The sequence below is a fragment of the Cololabis saira genome, chromosome 13, assembly GCF_033807715.1.
Source record: "Cololabis saira isolate AMF1-May2022 chromosome 13, fColSai1.1, whole genome shotgun sequence".
In the NCBI taxonomy this organism is placed as follows: domain Eukaryota; kingdom Metazoa; phylum Chordata; class Actinopteri; order Beloniformes; family Belonidae; genus Cololabis; species Cololabis saira.
The window spans coordinates 33,885,359-33,902,849 of NC_084599.1; the positions used below are offsets into that span (position 1 = coordinate 33,885,359).

The 17,491-nt window shown below is 40.6% G+C and overlaps 1 protein-coding gene across 1 annotated transcript in view; it reads left to right on the plus strand.

Moving 5' to 3' along the window:
• cachd1 (cache domain containing 1) overlaps positions 1-17,491 on the plus strand; it is an 85,530-nt gene that overhangs the window by 41,609 nt on the left and 26,430 nt on the right. Inside the window, exons 7-13 of the mRNA XM_061738721.1 lie at positions 1,982-2,269; positions 4,485-4,634; positions 7,510-7,633; positions 8,444-8,561; positions 11,555-11,723; positions 12,582-12,724; positions 15,950-16,131. Coding sequence (XP_061594705.1) covers positions 1,982-2,269; positions 4,485-4,634; positions 7,510-7,633; positions 8,444-8,561; positions 11,555-11,723; positions 12,582-12,724; positions 15,950-16,131 — 1,174 coding nt within the window. The remainder of the gene's footprint in view (positions 1-1,981; positions 2,270-4,484; positions 4,635-7,509; positions 7,634-8,443; positions 8,562-11,554; positions 11,724-12,581; positions 12,725-15,949; positions 16,132-17,491) is intronic.

A 17,491-nucleotide genomic window follows, 5' to 3' on the forward strand; every position in this document is an offset into this window, starting at 1 on the left:
TGGAAAAAAACATCAACAAATGACGAGTAACTACAGTGGCCAAACAAATTGTAAACACAGGTCGCACACATGACGCTGGTGACGTTTCTGTGGCATAATGTGACGTTCTGAAGCCTAAATGTCCATTTCCCTCCGTTTACAAGCAAACGTGAAGACGGAGTTTTTGCAAATCTCCACTTTGGCCGGAGTTTTCAGAAATGATAGTTTTTGCTACATGTTAACGGGGCCTGAGTTGTATTGTTGTATTTCTTTAAAGAGGTGAAGGATGTACCGTATTTTCTGGACTATAAGTCGCTCCGGACTATAAGTCGCACCAGCCATAAAATTCATAATAAAGAAGGAAATAACATATACAAGTCGCACTGGAGTATAAGTAGCATTTTTGGGGGAAATTCATAAAAAAAAATTCATTCATAAAATCCAACATCAGGAACAGACATGTCATCTTGAAAGGCCATTTAAAATAACAATAGAATAGAGGCAACAACAGGCTGAATAATTGTACGGTATGCTTACGTTACTTGACACAACTGAGAACGTGCCTGGTACGTTAACATAACATATTAAGCGTTATTCATAAATAACATGCTAAGAAGTTTACCAAACCATCTGTGTCACTCCAAATAATTAAAATTCAATGAAATCACTTTTAAACAACTCCGCTAACTGGCTGTTTGAAATCCACAAGAGTAAATATGAACTAAGGAACACAGGTATGTTTAAGAAGGCATGGGGAAGAACCAAAAGTAAAGAAAACTGTGTTTCCGTGAAAGGTGTCAAATTGTGGAATTGCTGTGATAAGGATTTAAGAATGTGTACCTCAATTCATGTTTTCAAAAAAATGTTTAAATATAAAACGATAAACAGTTATAAAGAAATCTGTTAATTATGTTGGTATAGCCTATTATAGATTAACATGAAAATAGCACCACTATATACCCCTTTTTGCATTATTGGTATTACTATTTTTATATAACGTAATGCAATGACAGTTTCTCTTTGTTTTCTTTTTATATATTTCTTTTCTTATTTGTGTATTATCATCCATCGGATGCCATATTGTGTGAATGATATACACTGCACAGGATAGGCTATAATAAGCCCTTGGCTTCAGCCTACTCCTTTTTCGGACATTTCTATTTACCTTTTATTTTATTTGTGAAACAATGTATTCTGTCCAAAATAAACCATTCATTCATTCATAACTCCGGAGGTAGAAGATGCGGCGTTTCCTCTTCTACGTCACTTACGTCAGACTCGTCAGTTGCAGTTCGCCCTCTTGCAGTTTAGTGTGAAAATAACTAAACTAAACTAACTAAATGTGAAATGATAAACCGGTAATAATGTGTTAATAGTTTCACGCATAAGTCGCTCCAGAGTATAAGTCGAACCCCCGGCCAAACTATGAAAAGAAACGCGACTTATAGTCCGGAAAAAACGGTATGTATGTGGTGATGTTTGAGCTCGACGGAGGACGGCCGGGTTCGGCTGGAGCACCGGAGTGACACGAGGGGAAGCTTCAAAGCCCCATCGTGTTTGGGTTTGAGTGTATTTATGTGGTCACATCTATTTTAATCCAATTAAACACGTTCCTCTGGCTCTCCAACCATAGTCTGGCTAAGGTTAATCTAAAAATAAACTTGCCATCACTCAAATTGCAATAAATTCATTCCATTTGGTGGAAAGAGCTTTATTTCTCCCTCGTTCCTCTGAGGATTTTTATTTGTTCTTGCAGCTTGATGGGAACGAGGAGAGCCGGTTGCCTTGTGTGGCAGGAATTTGAGTCATGCACCCTCTCGTGAAGATCTGTTTGCTCTTTTTAGCTCCCTTTCAGCCGCTCCCTACTCTTTCATTTGCACAATTGCCCCGTTTAACGGGCCTGTAGTCCATCAGCTGCAGATTTATTCCTAATATAACCCTCGTTGAATTAAAGAAATGCCGTCGTCCTCACCACATTCTGTGTTCCCTCGGTCTCCCTCAGAGGGCGTCACCGGCCTGAAGGAGCTGGCCTTCCTGAGAGACCTGGCCGAGCAGAACTCGGTGAAGTACGGCGTGGACCGGGCCTTCGAGCGGGAGCGCTTCTCGGCGGCGTCGTCGTCGTCCGGGTCGGCGGGGGCCCAGATGATGCCGGTGGTGAAGGGCAGCATGATGGTGCTGAACCAGCTGAGCAACCTGGAGACCACGGTGGGACGCTTCTACATCAACCTGCCCAACCGCATGATCGACCTGGCCCGCTTCAGCCTGCCCTACACCGACCCCATGGGAGACGGTGAGTGCTGGTCCAGAGCTGCGTTCTGGTCCCGCCGCTGAAGCCACAGCTGCAGCCAGAGCTGCCAGGAAAACGGAAATACTGAACACGAGGGAAATACATGTTTGTGAAGAGTTCTGATAAGATCCTCAAACCCAAGTTCAGTCACCGTTTCAAAAGAGGGCATCTCTTTAGACAAGAAGTGATTAATGGAGTTCTTTCTTTCTTTCTTTCTTTCTTTCTTTCTTTCTTTCTTTCTTTCTTTCTTTCTTTTTTTCTTTCTTTCTTTCTTTCTTTCTTTCTTTCTTTCTTTCTTTCTTTCTTTCTTTCTTTCTTTCTTTCTTTCTTTCTTTCTTTCTTTCTTTCTTTCTTTCTTTCTTTTTTCTGTATGTCTGTCTGTCTTTCTTTCTTTCCTTCTTTCTTTCTTTCTTTCCTTCTTTTTTTTCTTTCTTTCTTTCTTTTTTCCTTTTTTCTTTCTTTCTTTCGTTCTCTCTTTCTTTCTTTTGTTCTTTCTTTCTTTCTCTTTCTTTCGTTCTCTTTCTTTCTTTTTTCTGTATGTCTGTCTGTCTATCTTTCTTTCCTTCTTTCTTTCTTTCTTTCCTTCTTTCTTTCTTTCTTTCCTTTCTTTCTTTCCTTCTTTTTTTCTTTCTTTCTTTCTTTTTTCTTTCTTTCTTTCTTTCTTTTTTTCCTTTTTTCTTTCTTTCTTTTTTCTGTATGTCTGTCTATCTTTCTTTCTTTCTTTATTTCCTTCTTTCTTTCTTTCTTTCTTTCTTTCCTTCTTTCTTTATTTCCTTCTTTCTTTCTTTTTTCCTTTTTTCTTTCTTTCTTTCTTTTTTCCTTTTTTCTTTCTTTCTTTTTTCTGTATGTCTGTCTATCTTTCTTTCCTTCCTTCTTTCTTTATTTCCTTCTTTCTTTCTTTCTTTCTTTCTTTCTTTCCTTTCTTTCTTTCCTTCCTTCTTTCTTTCTTTTTTCCTTTTTTCTTTCTTTCTTTCTTTCTTTCTTTCTTTCTTTCTTTCTTTCTTTCTCTCTTTCTCTCTTTCTTCCCTCCTCTCTCTCTCTCTCTCTCTTCCCTCCCTCCCACATGGGTGTTCTCATCACCAGTGACTCAGAATATCTTAATTAACCAGAACTTTCACACGTCTCTCTACATTTGTTCATCAGCCTGTGGTTCTGTGAGTGTTAGTCACGGTTCGTGCCACTGGATGGCTGCAGGTTCTGCAGGTTCTGCACAGCTTCCTTTTGTGCTCCTATTAAACTCAGTGTGCTTCCCTACGACGGAGGTCTCTGGTCTGCAGGAGGCCGAGGGTTCCTCCCTGCGTTTAGACTGATGTGCGGGCGTTTCTGCTTCCACGTGTCTGGGCCGGTGGTGGGTGTGACCGGCACTCACACGGTGACTCTGTACAACTAGTGAAAGGCTGCTTTAAGCCTTTGTCAGACGTGCTGCATAATTTATAGCATAACTGCACCCTTTGTGATTTCTAATCACCGTTTTCATTTGAATTTGATTAATTGCTCAGCTTTTCTGCAGAACATTTACAGGCCTGAAATGTCTCACGCACAGCAAAGCGCTCGGGGGCCTCGTGTGTGTTCAGGGCTGGTGTGCATATATCCGGGTGTTTGAAGTGCAGATTAACTCAAAACTCCACACTTTATTTGTGGCCACTTGAGTCTAAAAATGTGTCATTCAGTGAGCTGATCAGATTTAAATCCCAGATGCAGATCAGAGCATCTTTATCGGGATTCACTGCAGCTCTGACTCACATACGGCCGAAGAGGCTACTATGAACAGATCTGAGAAGAAAACGTTGAAAGCGGAGCATTTCAGAGATATTTCATCAATTTGTGTCAGTATTTTGAGCACATCACCCTCTTTTTATAAATGCACGCAGAGTGAAGTTGGTCCATCGTGTTGAGAAGATTCAGGCAATCCGCCGAAACATCCACAAGCTCCCTGTGGAAATGTCTCAGACTGATTTATTTGTAGAAGATGCCAAAAAGATCTCTTGTCCTCATGCTTTGCACATGTGGTACTGATGAGATAAACACTGCATGCCCCATCATGTTTTTCTTCAAGGCGGGTTGCGTGTTTGGAGGATTTGGCAACTTTCACCCACCGAAAAATGAAAATAACATGCAGCTTTGGTGATTATTTAAAGTGACTCAGCAAAAAACGGTCTCAAACACGCTCTGTAAACTAAAGGTCATCCCTCTCCGTGGCTCATTCTTCTCCCTCCAGGGTTCATCATGACCGTGAGCCGCCCGTGCTACTTCGGGAACCTTCTCCTGGGCGTGGTCGGGGTGGACGTGAACCTGGCGTACATCCTGGAGGACGTCACCTACTACCAGGACTCGCTGGCCTCGTACACCTTCCTCATTGACAACAAAGGTGAGTCCGGTTGTTGGACCTGTCTTTAGCTGTTTTTCTCTCATCCTCCTCCAGAATCTCTTATTGGGATGCAGGATGCTTTTGTGACGGGGTTGGTTTTGGCCTCAAAGGAGGAACTTGAACTTTGCCAGCAGGGGGGGAAAAACACAAAAGAAAAGAGGTGATTTGTGGTGCAGGACGAATCTGATTGTATTGAAAGTAACCGGGCTCACTGGCCCGGGTTCGGTTCGGAGCCTCTGAAGCTGCGTCTCACAAATCAGAGAATGAAGAAGGAAGTGAAGCATCATGTTTTTCCAAGCAGGTTAGAAAAAGAGCAGCACGAATGAGAGGTGGGAGACTTTTGTGTGAGGATTAGAGGCTGGGAGCGACAGGATGCTGCAGAAAAGGACTTCTACTCACCTGGAAGATTGGACCTTTTCACCGTCCGGATCCTTTACTATTAACGCTTTTTTCTTCTCATATCCGACTTGGATTGAATTTATTATTGTAATAAGTATTCAATCGAATACAGCTAGTCCTGAACCCTGCTCGCTATAAACACGGGCAACATAAAATATGCAGCTGACAAGAAAAGTAGCTTGGTCTAAAGGCCGACAGTAGTGCAGATCTGAGTTATTTCCACATCTTTGACCGGTAGTGACTTAGTTTAGTTTAGTTTATTTCTTCGCACATATTAAAAACAATACAAAAATAGTGACAATACAATAATTAGTGCAGTGCAGGTGAGAAAAAAGAAACCCAAGGTGGGCTTATGAAGGATTCTCACCAATGATAAATACAAATAATAATCAAACTTTACAAAAGCAACACATGAAGAGAGAGAAAAAAAAAGAAATGTAAATAAATAGCTAAATACATACAAATGCACCATCAAATTTACAAATAAATGATTGCAATGTGCGTGTGTGGGTGCATGCGCATACGCATGCTCACAAAGCTACATCATAAGGCCTGAATTAAGGTTCTGCGTCACACCAACGCAGAGCACACGCCGCAGCCGTGACGCCGTCATGAATCCTTCGGACTTCTCCGTCACTCCATTTGGTCGCGGTGCAGTACCCCCCGCGGCCACTAGTTAGCGATCTTTTTCTGAATGGTTTATCCGACTTTTTTCCGGTCACAGTAAATCAAAGAGATAAGGACAACTATTGTGCAAAAAACCAAAACAAAAAAAATCACACAAACGAAGAAAAGAGCCCTGGAAGTTCATGACTGCTTCAAACCGGAAACCGGAAATGCGTTGCTACCAAGCGAACCAATCACAGCCCTCTCCGTCTGCGTGTGGTCTGCGTCGCCTCAACGCGTAGTTACAATTTTCGGGAGGTGCAGGTCAGTGACGGCGCAGGTCACGGCGTGTGGTCTGCGTGGACGAAAACCACACGCCGTAGGCACGGCGTCGTTTTGCCTTTAGAGATCGTGTGAAAAGGGTTTATTTAAGAGGCTGGCCCTCAATCTACGTTTGAAATTGCAGAGAGAAGATGATGAGTTAGCAATAGTTATGTGTGAGTTCCATAATAAAGAACCTCTGACTTTAATGGAGAACTGACTAAAGGCCGAAATATGGTTCTGCGTCAAAACGACGCCGTGCCTACGGCGTGTGGTTTTCGTCCACGCAGACCACACGCCGTCACCTGCGCCGTCACTGACGTGCACCTCCCGAAAATTGTAACTACGCGCCGAGCGACGCAGACCACACGCAGACGGAGAGGGCTGTGATTGGTTCGCTTGAAAGCGAAGCATTTCCGGTTTCCGGTTTGAAGCAGTCATGAACTTTCAGGGCTCTTTTCTTCGTGTATGTGTGATTTTTTTTTTTTTTTTTTGTTTTTTTGCACAATAGTTGGCCTTATCTCTTTGATTCACTGTGACCGGAAAAAGTCGGATAAACCATTCAGAAAAAGATCGCTAACTAGCGGTCGCGGGGGGTACTGCACCGCGACCAAATGAAGAGACGGAGAAGTCCGAAGGATTCAATACGGCGTCACGGCTGCGGCGTGTGCTCTGCGTTGGTTTGACGCAGAACCTTAATTCAGCCTTTAAAGAGTGGTACGGCTGAAGGGAGGATGAATATTGTCAGATTGTCATATGTCATAAGGTTGCAAGAGAGTGTTGATGAGGTTAGGTGAAGTGAAATGCAGAGTTTGGGTCTGGGAGCAGAAGTAAAGCTTTGTTGGTGGATAACAGTCTGGGTTCAGCTGCATCTAAACAACCAGGTGAAACTACCGGAAGTTTCTCATCTATGAGTCGGATGAGATTTTAATGATGTCATGTTGTTGCACCTTTGTCACATTTCCTTTTTCTTTTTGTGCTGACAAACACTGCTCTTACGTAGAACCTCATTTTCAGTTTATTTCAGTTATTCTTTCTCAGTGTTAAGTGAATTATAAGAACAATAACAAGTAAACTGTCTCATGAAATTACTAATCATCACTGCTTCGGCTGATCTTTTACTCTGTCGACCGAACTGTAGCGGGATTTTTATTTTCTAGTTTTGCAGAAGCCACAGACCAAATCTTTATGGTGCTACAAACAACCCAGTTCAGTGGTTTCGCCCCACATTAAATTAGAAATATATGTTTCCCTGAGTTAAGACGTTTTATTATTGCTGCTGCGGGTTGAAGAAGTGCTGGCCGTCCCGTGCCCAGACAAATATTGGGTTTGACTGGTTTTGTGGAAGCAGATGTCCGCGGGAGGCTGGATCAGAGAGGCTGGCGTTGCACTGATGAACCGTGTAACTGTCTGCGGCGGCTGCAGACTCTTTAACCGTACGGTAACGGTTACAGCTCCTGTGTTTGAGCTCAGCGGTGCCGTGTTCAGGACAGATTTCTTTATTTTTAAGGTGGTTTTGTGTATTTTAAAAACTGCTGTGACGTTGCAGGTTACACCCTGATGCATCCGTCGCTGACGCGGCCGTACTTGATGACGGAGCCTCCCCTGCACACCGATGTCATCCACTATGAGAACATCCCAGGATTCCCCGCCGTTCGGCAGAACATCCTCAGGTGAGACGCCGGGAGGAGTTCCCCCCGGACATTCGTGCTATCCCCTGGGTTAGGTCCAGAGGTGTCAAAAGTATTCACATTCATTACTCAGGTAGAAGTATAGATACTAGAGTTTAAAAATACTCCTGTAGAAGTTGAAGTATCAACTCAAGTTTTTTACTCAAGTAAAAGTATAAAAGTACTGGTTTCAAAACTACTTAAAGTATAAAAGTAAAAGTAATGTAAGGGGGAAAAAAGCCATTAAGGACAAAAGCCATTGTAAATGAATGCATCTTAGTATAATGCAAATATATTAAAGAACCGTATATGTGTACTATTGAGCATTAACATGTGTTTCAGAGAGCAGCAGATATGATGACTAGTTGCCTATAAGTATTGTAATGGTGCAAAAAGTCAAACTTCAGAGGCATGTTATCATTTATCCTAACCTTTATTGGAATGAACATCCAAGTTTAGTTGCAGGAATCTGAGGGAACGGATGTAAGAACAAAACTGGACAAGAACATCTGAAACAACCACAACCAAATTCACTCTATCCGGACGGAACAATTTAACTGGATAGTTTTTTTTTTTTAAAGGCCGAAATGAAATAGAGTAACGAGGCTGTTTTTAAAATGTAAGGAGTAAAAAGTACAGATAATTGCATGAAAATGTAAGGAGTAAAAGTAAAAAGTCGTCTGAAAAATAATTACTCCAGTGAAGTATAGATAACCTAAATTTCTACTTAAGTAAGGTAACAAAGTATTTGTACTTTGTTACTTGACACCTCTGGTTAGGTCTTGCAGGATACTGAGATCTCTTGTCTTGCAGCCTCCCTTTGGGCAGCCAGATCATCTCTGTGCCCGTCAACTCCTCCCTGTCCTGGCACACCAACCGACTCCGGGACAACAGGAGAGACGCTTACAACGTCAGCTACGCCTGGAAGCTGGTAGGTGTCTCCGACGTGTCTTCATCGTGTCCTCGCTGGTCGTGGTATTTAGTGCCACTTTGACATTTCTCCTCGGGTTTCAGGTCAACTGTTTTTTATTATTTTGTTGATGCATACAATTAAATCGAACAATTATGGACGCAATGGTATAGCAAAAACTTTTAAATCACTTGTCCTCCCACCCACCCTGTCACGATCCAACAAGATAACAATAACACAACAATAGGACAAAACAAGCATTTTCATTCATTTCATCATTTTATTCTTTATTTCATTAAAAAAAATAAAACAATTCAATACAAATACAAATATTCATAAATTGTGAATGAAAAGGGTGCAGAAAGAAGAAGATTCTTATCTGATCTGCCCCTTTTTCCAAGAAATAAATTCACAAATTACATAAATTACAAATTTAAAAAAACAACTAAGTAATATAAAAAAACTAAAATAAAATAAAATTACCGCCGTCTATGGGTATGTCAAACTAACATATTTCATTATATTTACTTAACATACAGGCTTTAATTGTTCTTTTGAATGTAATGTTGATTTGGATTCTTTGTTTTCTTTATTTCTTTCTTTATATAGCAAGACAAGAAAGCCAAAAAAAAAAAAGATAAATGTTCAGTCAATACTCACTTTTTTCAGTTTTTCAATGGCATGTGTCCATATTTTTAATGTCCTGGGTCCCGCAACATGAATTCTTGCCACTGAAAGTTCCATTATGTAAAATGTCCATAAACAGATGAAACCAGTGACATGTCGGTAGATCGTGTGGTTTCCATTGAAGAGCAAGCATTTCTTTAGCGGCTGTTAATCCTGCCAGGTACACAACTTTTACGTTTTCTTCTTCTGATCGTCTGCAAAGAGTCTGTTTGCTGCAGAGGAAAATCTCTTGTATATACAGTGAGGCCAGAGTTACTATAAGCAAAACATCTTCTTTCCCTCTGAAGCACAAGTCCTTCACAGCCCGTCTCTGCAACAACAACAGTTGTTATGGTCGGAAGGATATTGATTATTTTCAGTGCGTCTCTTCGCTCCCGTCTGGTGTTGCACTCATTGAAAACGGCGTACGGATTTATGCTCCTCGTCTTCGTGTCTCCACCAAACCTCCGCCACCTTTAATTAGCCAGTGTAATAAAAAGCCAGCTTTCCCACGCCCAGAGATTGTCTCGCCCTCACATCAGTGTCATGCGTCTGGAACAGATCTCTGCAGCTCAGCGCACCACTCCAAGTCTTTTAGAGGCGAATACAGTCACTTTTAATTTAAGCAATTCAACTTAGCTTCTTTCTTAAGTGGTTTTGACATATTTCTCTGTATTTCTCCCCACTCGGGCGCTAGACTGCAAACACGTCACCTGTGGCAGGAGTTTGGCGGCGCTGCTTTTTTAAGGCGAAGCTCCCCAGACCCTCAAAAAAAAAAAAAAAAAAACTAAATCGGCCTGGAAAAACACTCATTTGAGTCAAATTCGTCGCTTGCCGTGAAAGTCTATGCTTTTGCCGTACGACTGATGTCGAAGCAACATTTGTTCTTTTAAAACGAGGCGGATTTCGTCTGAAAGCCTGTGCTGAGGAAGTGTTTATCTTTTATTTCTTGGGGAGTTATTGGAGCCTCCTGGATGTTTCTGTAAATCATTGGCAGTATGTGTGATAGTTTGCATAATTTAGGAGCAGCATTAACCCTGAAGGGTTCATTTATACCAGTGTTCAAGTTCAAGTTTATTTATAAAGCACTTTAAAAACAACAACAGCTGACCAAAGCGCTGGACAAGTGAAAGAAAAAAAGAAAAACCCAACAGGACAACGTAAAACACATAAATGAAATACAACAATCATGGCTTGTTAAAAGCTAGTGAGTAAAAATTAGTTTTAAGATGAGATATAAAATGAGCCTTAGAAGGAGCCGGGTGTTTGTGCAGCGGCAACTCGTTCCAGAGTTTGGGGCAGTTACTGCAAAGGCCCGGTCCCCCTGCTCTTTAGCCGGGAGGTGGCGGGGACTGTTAGGTGGATTTGGTCAGCTGACCTAATATGGAGCCAAATCAAGGCCAAAAGTTTTGCTAATTTGAAAATAAAATTGTAATTGAAAAACTAAGATTTGAACCTGAAAATTCAAGTTTTGATCATGAACTTATTTTTTTACAGTTTCAATTTTTTTTTTTTCGATTACCGCAGTTATCGCTGGCGGAGCGGACGCCATCGCAAATGATACTGCGATGCGTTCACGGTAGTATGTGGAAGTGGGAAATGTCAAACTTTAAAGTGTGGCTGTTGAACTGTACAGTCTGGCATAGTTTATTGCTTTTATACTGCGATTGGTGCCAAGTACGGCCTAAAACAGCTTTTTAAACAGAAATGTGTCTCTAATATCCGTTTTTTCCACTTCCAATCACCTGAATATGGTGTATATACAGTGTTGAATCATACTTCTACTGATAACTTCTGCAACCTATGTTTCCTGAAGGCAACATGTCTGAGGAACGTCCCCCGCCTTCTCTGTTATGCTGTCACTCATGATTCCACGCCCCTCTCAGTTTATGCCACGAACTACGCCAGATCAGGGCCAAAAGTCTGAAACTGAAAAAAAGATGTGAAACTGAAAAAAAAAGATCTGAAACTGAAAAAAAAAGATGTGAAACTGAGAAAAAGATCTGATACTGGAAAAAAAAATTGAAACTGTAAAAAAATAAGTTCATGATCAAAACTTGAATTTTCAGGTTCAAATCTTAGTTTTTCAACTACAATTTTATTTTCAAATTAGCAAAACTTTTGGCCTTGATTTGGCTCCATAACCTAAGAGCCCCAGAAGGTTTATGGACCTTTTAAGTGTGCTGTTAAAAAAGAAAAACCTGCATTCATCGGTACGCGCAGACGATAAAACGGTGGCGCCATGAGATGACCTCGTTGGCCTGTCAGTCTCAAGTTAACATCCTGCTTAAACGGGACTTTTCTGGCTGGTGTTTAAACTAACGTTTGCTTCTCGTTGTGTCCTCAAGGTCCAGGACACGTCGTTCATCCTGTGCATCGTGTACGTGCAGCCGGAGATCCCCGTGAAGCAGCTGAAGAACCTGAACACGGCTCCCAGCTCCAAGCTCCTGTACCACCGCCTGGACCTGCTGGGCCAGCCCAGCTCCTGCCTGCACTTCAAGCAGCTCGCCACCGTCGGTGAGACAAGCGCCACAAATCAACACATCTCCATGGGGAGTAAATCTAAAAATAGGGCTGGGGATCGATTCAAATGTCAAGAATCGATTTGATTCCGATTCTTAAGATTCAGAATCGATTATCAAGATTTGATCCGATTCGATTCCGATATTGATTTGGGTTAGTGTTATTAAAACTGTTTTTTGAGCTGTTGCATGAATTATATGACTGTAGTTATGCAACATATTACTACTAGTATTATATTGAGATTAAACAGCAAGTATTGCAGCTAATGATGCTGTAAGGACCAATCAGCTCCCAGAATGCTGATAGAACTGCTTTCAGAAACATCATGTGGGTCAGAATTACCAAACAGATCCAGGGAGGAAACAGAGACGGATGAAATCGGTTTTATTTTTTCCCACATTCCGTTTTTATTTGTTCCATTTTCAGTCTATTTTGGTTTTTAATTTTTGAGAATTTGGTTTTTAGCATTTTTTGCAAATGTAACCCCAAGGCAGTATATAAAGTAATGAAATATAGACAATTTATGCAATTATAACCTAACACTTTAATGTTTTCATACCTTTAAACATATTTAAAGGCAAAAACATGGCACCAGTTATTCTCGTGTCCAACAAAACATTCCTTTTTTGGGGATAAACAAAAAAATAACCAAAAGTTGTAATGTAATGATGAAAAAAAAATACATAAATAAATAAAAGAAAATAAAAAAAATCGATCTTTAGACATATGAATCGATTTTTAGGAATTAATATGAGAATCGATTTAGAATTGGGAAATCAATTTTTTTCAACACAGGCCTATCTAAAAAGCTTATTTGGTAGCAGGCCTGACTGTGTCTGTCCCCCCCCCCAGAATCCCCCACGGTGATGCTGGCAGCCGGCAGCTTCTCCTCTCCCTACGAGCACCTCAGCCAGCCGGAGACCAAGCGCATGGTGGAGCACTACACCGCCTACCTGAGCGACAACACCAGGCTCATCGCCAACCCGGGCCTCAAGGTACCGCCGCCGCCGCCGAGCCTCTGCACACACGCACCGCGCCGAGCGCCGCCGCCAGCCCCGGGGCAGACGGGCTCTCAAACACAAACAGTTAAACCTGTTTACCTAACAAACACGCGCCACATGCCACCAGTCGTGTCCCGGGGTCAGGTTTTACACTCCCTGCTGCTGCAGCAGCTCTTCATGCGGCTCAGCGTCTCGCTTACGTTTACACCCAAACGGCTGAGTGACGACTGGAGCTGTGTCAGCCAGTGTTGTTCTTGTCGACTATTTTTAAATTTTGTTTCAGTCTTAGTCCTGTTTCAATCGCCGTTGTTATTTTTTGTCATATTTAGTCGAACTCATTTTTTTTTATTTAGCCACATTTTTGTCGACTAAAATTCGAGCATTTTAGTTTTTGTCTTAGTCCATGAAAACGCAAATGTATTTGTTTAGTTTTAGTCAACAAAAACTATTGGCATTTTAGTCAACTTTTAGTCTGACAATTTAGTCTAATTTTAGTCTGACAATTATTTTAGACATTTATCACTAGATCAAATCGAAAAAATATTTTCCATCACATTTTTTCTCATCCTTATGATAAAAATGTCAATTTTAAGAAATGCATCTAGAAAGGGAACATGAATTTTCACATTTATTTGGATCAAAATTCAGACACATTGATGGTTGCATTAAAATAAATATACATCTGCGATTAAAATAAAATAAAATGCCTAATGGGCTAGTTCACATTCAAGAAAATTGATATGAGGTCAGTGAAAATAAGAGAAAAATAAGAAAATAAAAACGAACTCCCATTGTATATAAAAAAATAGTCTACTGTAAACATCAGCATTTTGGCAATTTCTTGTTTTTGATATTTTCTCCTGAAAACGGCACTTACGTATGTCTGCTTTAAATAGGCTAAACTTGCAATCCAACTGAAACCATAGTTGCCCCACCAATAGAATAGTATATTTCATTCATTCTAGGGCTGCAACTATTTTAATAGTCGACTAGTCACCGACTATTGAAACGATTAGTCGACTAATCGGATAATTAGTCATTTTTTTTAAATTTAGTATGAGGTTGCTTTAATTATGTGGCAAATGATAATAAACACAAGAAAGATGGCACTAGAGCCCTGATATAGCGGGACTGTTTTCTTCATCCTGCTCCCGCCCCTCCCGCAAAACTCTGAGAATTCATGCCCGCACGGCGCACAATAAAGATGCATTGTTTTAGTGTCTTCTCCCGTCCCGCAAGAGAAATGTCCAGACAAATCTATCTGATCTAATGTTAACTTGACCATTGTGGAGTTTGATGGATAATTGACAGTTCATAGGCACCTGACTGAAAGTTAGATGCAAATTCATCATTGTCATCATTGCACAAGCCTTTTTTCGCTTTTCGCGCTGCATCAATTATGATTGAGGTTATATATAAACGAGTAGGCTGTGAGTGGCTCACAATACTAATACTAATACTAATAAATGACATAAAATAAACAAAGTTAAGAATTAAACAAATTAATTTAATAAATGAATCGCAAAAATGTTGTCAGGCACCGTCAGGCATAACGTTAAAGCTCTCTTTTAAAGCCAAAGTACGCTTAATATCTTACCAAGGCGGGTCCGTTTCGTTCAACACTTGTGCTTTCTCTTCAAATGCATTACCGGCGTGCTCCGTGATAAGCAAGGTCGGCTTTGCAAACCTTGCAAGTAATCTTTTTATTCGGGGTATCGAGGCTAAAATGCTCCCAAACTTTTTAAGTTTTATTACCCGCTAGGGGTGGGCAAAAATATCGATATGGCAATATATCGCAATACTTTTCCAGCCGATTCAATATCGATATTCAAAATTTGAATATCGATTTTTTTTTTTTTTTTTTTTTTTTTTTTTTTAATATTTTTTATCCCCGATTTTTTTCCCATTACATCACCCAGTGCTCCTACCTAAGTGACAGTCCTGGGCATTGCCACTCTCTACCAACCCTGGGAGGGCCCTGCACTGAGCTCAGGTTTTATTTCACGTTTTATTTCATTTTATAATTTATTTTTTATATAACACAATACTGACTGATCACTGTGCCTGTCCTTGGTTTTAGTACCATCTTTCTTATGTTTATTATCATTTGCCACATAATTAAAGCAACCTCATACTAAATTTAATGTTAATTTCATATGATGTAAATAATATGAAAAACATATACAAATATGTTGTAAGTTTAGCTTGTATAGTTATAATAAAACATTGTTTTGACTCAGTTTGTCCCATGAATTGTCACTATAATCTGATGAACGTGCAACTCAGATTTTAAGATCCATCACTATCATCTGATGTACATATATACAACTTGGATTTTAAGATGTGTAATGCATTCTTAAATTTTTCGGTGAACTATGTAGAATATAATAATCGGGATATCGCATAATCGGGATATCGCAATGTGTATCGTATCGTGGCTCAAGTATCGTGATGCGTATCGTATCGTGAGGTCCTTCCCAATACCCACCCCTATTACCCGCAGCTTCGCTGAGACGCTGTCGTGCATGTGCGACTCTCGGTAGAGATCGTATTGAAGTGAGACGCCTCACTCCATTGGAAAAACACGTCTGGCGACAATTGTCGACAATGGAATTCATTGTCGACAATTGTGATTATCTAGTCCCGGACCAGAGTCCGGGCCCAGGGTCCGGGGTCCGGGGCCAGAGTCCTCAGGAATGGCGTTGAAGCCTAGATGGTGAAGGTTGCACGCCAGGATTTCTCCAGACCGAGACGCAGAACGAAGGCCATAATAGAATTTAAATGGTGTTCTGCTCCTTTAAGAAACCCCACATGGGCTTTGGCCTCCGTGTGCATTCCTGTCTTTTTTCGGGGGGTGCAGAGTCTGAACTCCAAACCCCAGCTCCAGAAGAGATTCCCAGGCTAGTCTTAAAGACCCCCCTCCAGTGACCTCCTCATCCCCTCCAGGCTTAGAGACTCGCCTGAAAATGTTTGTGGGTTGTGAATGTTTTTCTCTTCTTCTTCTTCCTCCTCCTCTCAGGGTTTTTTGAGCTAATCAGTTGTAATCAGCCAGTTTTTCTTAGATGCGGCCTCCGCAGAAACATTCAGTCATTTCTCAACGCCAACATGTGAAATGTTTTCTCCCATCAGCATTCAGACCAGATGAAACTTATCCCCGACTTCTGTCCAACCTCTCTCTCCCTCTCCTGGACCACTCCGTCCGTCCTCTTCCCTCCGCAGTCCTCTGTCAGGAACGAGGTTATGGCGACCAGTCACGTCACGGATGAGTGGGTGCGACTAATGGACATGAGTAACCTCAACTGCTACATTGTGCGGCGTTACATAGCAACGCCCAGCGGGGTGCTCCGGATTTACCCAGGATCCCTGATGGACAAAGCATTCGACCCGACCCGCAGACAATGGTGAGGCTGGGAGGGAAGGGGGGGTGAAGGTGTGAGTGAAGGTTTAAAGTGTTAAAAAAGAAAAGTCGGGGGACAGTTTTGGGTTTGTAGGAGTTTTTATATTGTGAGATTCTTTTATGCGCAGTCTTTTTAAGAATTTTTTTTTCATGAAATAGTTGTTATTTAGCCAAGAGATGAGCTCAATTAATTATTTTTTTAATCTCTTTTTATTAAACACAAAACAGACTTACATATGACGGAGTATTAGGGCCAAACTAAGACAAAAAAAAAATTTGGAAATTACGAGAATAAAGTCATAATCTAATGAGAATAAAGTCGTAAAATTAGGAGAATAAAGTCATTATTTTGCGAGAATAAAGTCATAATAGAATCAAGTCGTAATATTACGAGAATCAAGTCGTAATATTACGAGAATCAAGTCGTAATTTTACGAGAATAAAGTCGTAACATTACGAGAATAAAGTCGTAACATTACGAGAATAAAGTCGTAATATTACAAGAATAAAGTGTTAATTTATGAGAGCTTATTTATAACAGGAAGAGTGTGTTAAAATGTTGAATATTGAGCATCTTGTGAAGTTATATTTATATATTTATAATATATTTAATATTACAATTATATTCTCGTAATATTACGACTTTATTCTCGCAACATTTTGACTTTATTCTCGTAATTTTACGACTTTATTCTCATATTATTATGACTTTATTTTCGTAATTTCCTTTTTTTTTTCTTAGTTTGGCCCTAATACTCCGTCGTACTTACATACTTGGCTTAAGACAGTTTTTTTTTTTTTTTTCCCCACCCTTTTTTACATTTCCAATTACGACCAAAATGACCAAAACATATGTGTTAAGGTTCCTTGGGCACTATGGCATCTACTACAATTTTCATCCATAGTGTCAAATATCTTTGCCAATCCATCTTTAGAGTAATGCATCATGTGTAAGATTTTAAACTGGATTAAGGCTAAACGTGCACAGGATGTTAGTCCCATTCACCCTACGCACAGCCTCTTCCCAAGTACCATCTGGAATTGTCTCTCCCATTTCATTATCCCACTAAACTTTCAATTTAGCATTGAATATTCTCACCTTGTGAGGTGATTATGGAGTGAATTCTAGAAATGAGGCCCTTTAGATTAGGAGAGAGTGCAAACATATCATCCAAAACGGTAGACTATGGTTCATTTAGAAAGTTTGGTGTATTGGTAGAAATGAGCTCAATTAATTTAAACATAATGTGACGCACCTTTTATGAGTCGTTACCCCTCCACACGACCTGTAACCTCACAGAAGAGCAATGTTTCTGCAAGAAACCGGTTAGGTTGGTGGGCTGGACCGAGAGGTGAGGTGTGTT